Genomic DNA, 2,066 nt, shown 5'->3' on the forward strand with positions numbered 1-2,066 from the left:
AAGTAGAGAAATTGATCCAAAAAAAATGTAAACATTTTGTATAGAATAGTGACTCTATTGTGAAGCCAGATGACCCATGTAACGTGTTCCCCTTTTTGTACCGTTTTTTTTTATATATATATTTAACCTTATTCAAAAAAGATGACCCATGTAACATGTTTTTTGAGTCATTCAAAACCACCATTCTTAAACAACAAGGAGCCATCAGAGAAATGTTCACTACTCAAAAACCATTACCACAGAATCTCCATAGATAAATAACCATTCCCTAAACTACATTCTACTAAATACTAACCCTGCAGTTAACACTAAAACACCAACTTAGAAAACAAATTTCACAACCTAAAAAAGAATCACTGAAGAAAGGTGAATTGAAGGATTGAAAACAACTATAATCATTTATAAGTTTCTCTTAACCAATTTAGAACAGGAAAACTGACAAAATTTTAAAATCTTATAACCAAAAAAAAATTCTAAGAATCTCTTCAATTATCAATCAGCCTTAGCTGCAGTAGCAGCAGCTTGTCCCCTAAGACGACCAGTCCTCTTAGCAGCAATGAGACCAACCTTCTGTCCAGGAGGAGCATCACGTCTAACAGTACTAGCATGTCCAATGTGCTGGTGGTTACCTCCTCCATGAGGATGCTCAACCGGATTCATAGCCACACCACGAACCTTAGGCCAACAATTCCTCTTCACTCTAAACTTATGGTAAGCATTACCGGCCTTCAACATAGGCTTCTCAGTTCTACCACCACCTGCAACTTGCCCAATCATAGCCCTGCAACCACTGGGAATAATCTTTTTTGCCCCAGATGGAAGCTTAACCCTGTCCAAAAACATCAACACCCAACATCAATAAAACTCTCCTAACAACATTGTTCACAGTATTCAATTAAAAAAATGAAAATGAAATTGAGGGTAAAACAAACCTAGAGGTATCATTATCAGGATTATGACTAATAACAATAGCATAATCACCAGAACACCGAGCAAAAGCACCACGATCACCAACATGGTGTTCAACATTACAAATAACAGCTCCTTCGGGAATAGACCTAACAGGCAAAACATTACCAACAACAAGAGTGGCTTTCTTCCCGCAATAAATAAACTGTCCAGTGTAGAGTCCTTCAGCAGCAACAAAAAGCTCGTTCTGTTTCTTATACCGGAATGGGTGACGGAAAGTTACCTTGGCGAGAGGTGCACCGCGACCGGGGTCGTGGATGATGTCGGTGATTACTCCCTTGAGGTAGCCGTTTCTTTCGCCGAAGTCGAGACTGCGGAATCTGGCGGGGCCTTTACGGTGGTGGGTGTGGGATTTGAAGATTGATCCCGCACCCTTACGTTGTGCTCTGATGACCCTACCCATTTCGGTTAGCCTCCGGCGATGGATTACAGTGGGGGCGAAAATGGAGGTGGAATGGGGGGAGAGAAATTAGGGTTTGTAGTTTAGGTTTTGATATATAGTACGCGCTTTTTTTGTTGGGGTTTATTCGGGTAAGCCCATGGGTTTTGTGGAATTTAGGTGTATTGTGTTCAGCCGAACCCAGAGAAAAAGGGAAGTATATTTCTAATAGGTTGTTTTTTTTTTTTTAAATTGATTGAAAACTGAAATCTACTTTTAATATATTTAATTTAATATTTAATATAATATTTAATATAATAAAACACGTTACATAAAAATTTACTTAATTACCCTAATTAAAACTATTTTGAAAATGATTTTGAGACACCTAAATGTTATTACATACCCCTTAATTATTACTTAACCTAATATAATTACTAGTACATTACTTCATATATTCAACCTAATCAATAATACAATACAACCACCTTTTTTAAAAATCGCCTTGAAACTCATCAATTTTATTGTAAATTGTAAATTCTTTCACTCTTTAATCTCCTCTTTGAAACCGTGAGTGACCCTTCAAAATTCATCATAATTATTCTTCACTCCTTCCAAAACTCTATAGAATATGGCATCTGATGTCCATCTCAATCCCAATCGTTTTCAATACTTCCTTCATTACGGTATTCTATATCTTCGCCTTCAACGTTTTACC

General features: G+C 37.1%; 1 protein-coding gene across 1 annotated transcript; it reads right to left on the reverse strand.

Annotated features, from left to right (window-relative positions):
* Positions 1 to 357: 357 nt before the first annotated feature.
* On the reverse strand, positions 358 to 1,524 carry LOC131646763 (large ribosomal subunit protein uL2x). The gene is made up of 2 exons (XM_058916728.1): positions 933 to 1,524; positions 358 to 829 (listed from the first exon to the last, which is right to left on the reverse strand). The coding sequence occupies exons 1-2, from the start codon at positions 1,370 to 1,372 to the stop codon at positions 493 to 495; spliced, it is 777 nt and encodes a 258-aa protein (XP_058772711.1). The 5' UTR covers positions 1,373 to 1,524; the 3' UTR covers positions 358 to 492.
* Between the last annotated feature and the right edge of the window lie 542 nt (positions 1,525 to 2,066).

This window comes from Vicia villosa, linkage group LG2 (assembly GCF_029867415.1).
Source record: "Vicia villosa cultivar HV-30 ecotype Madison, WI linkage group LG2, Vvil1.0, whole genome shotgun sequence".
Lineage (NCBI taxonomy): Eukaryota > Viridiplantae > Streptophyta > Magnoliopsida > Fabales > Fabaceae > Vicia > Vicia villosa.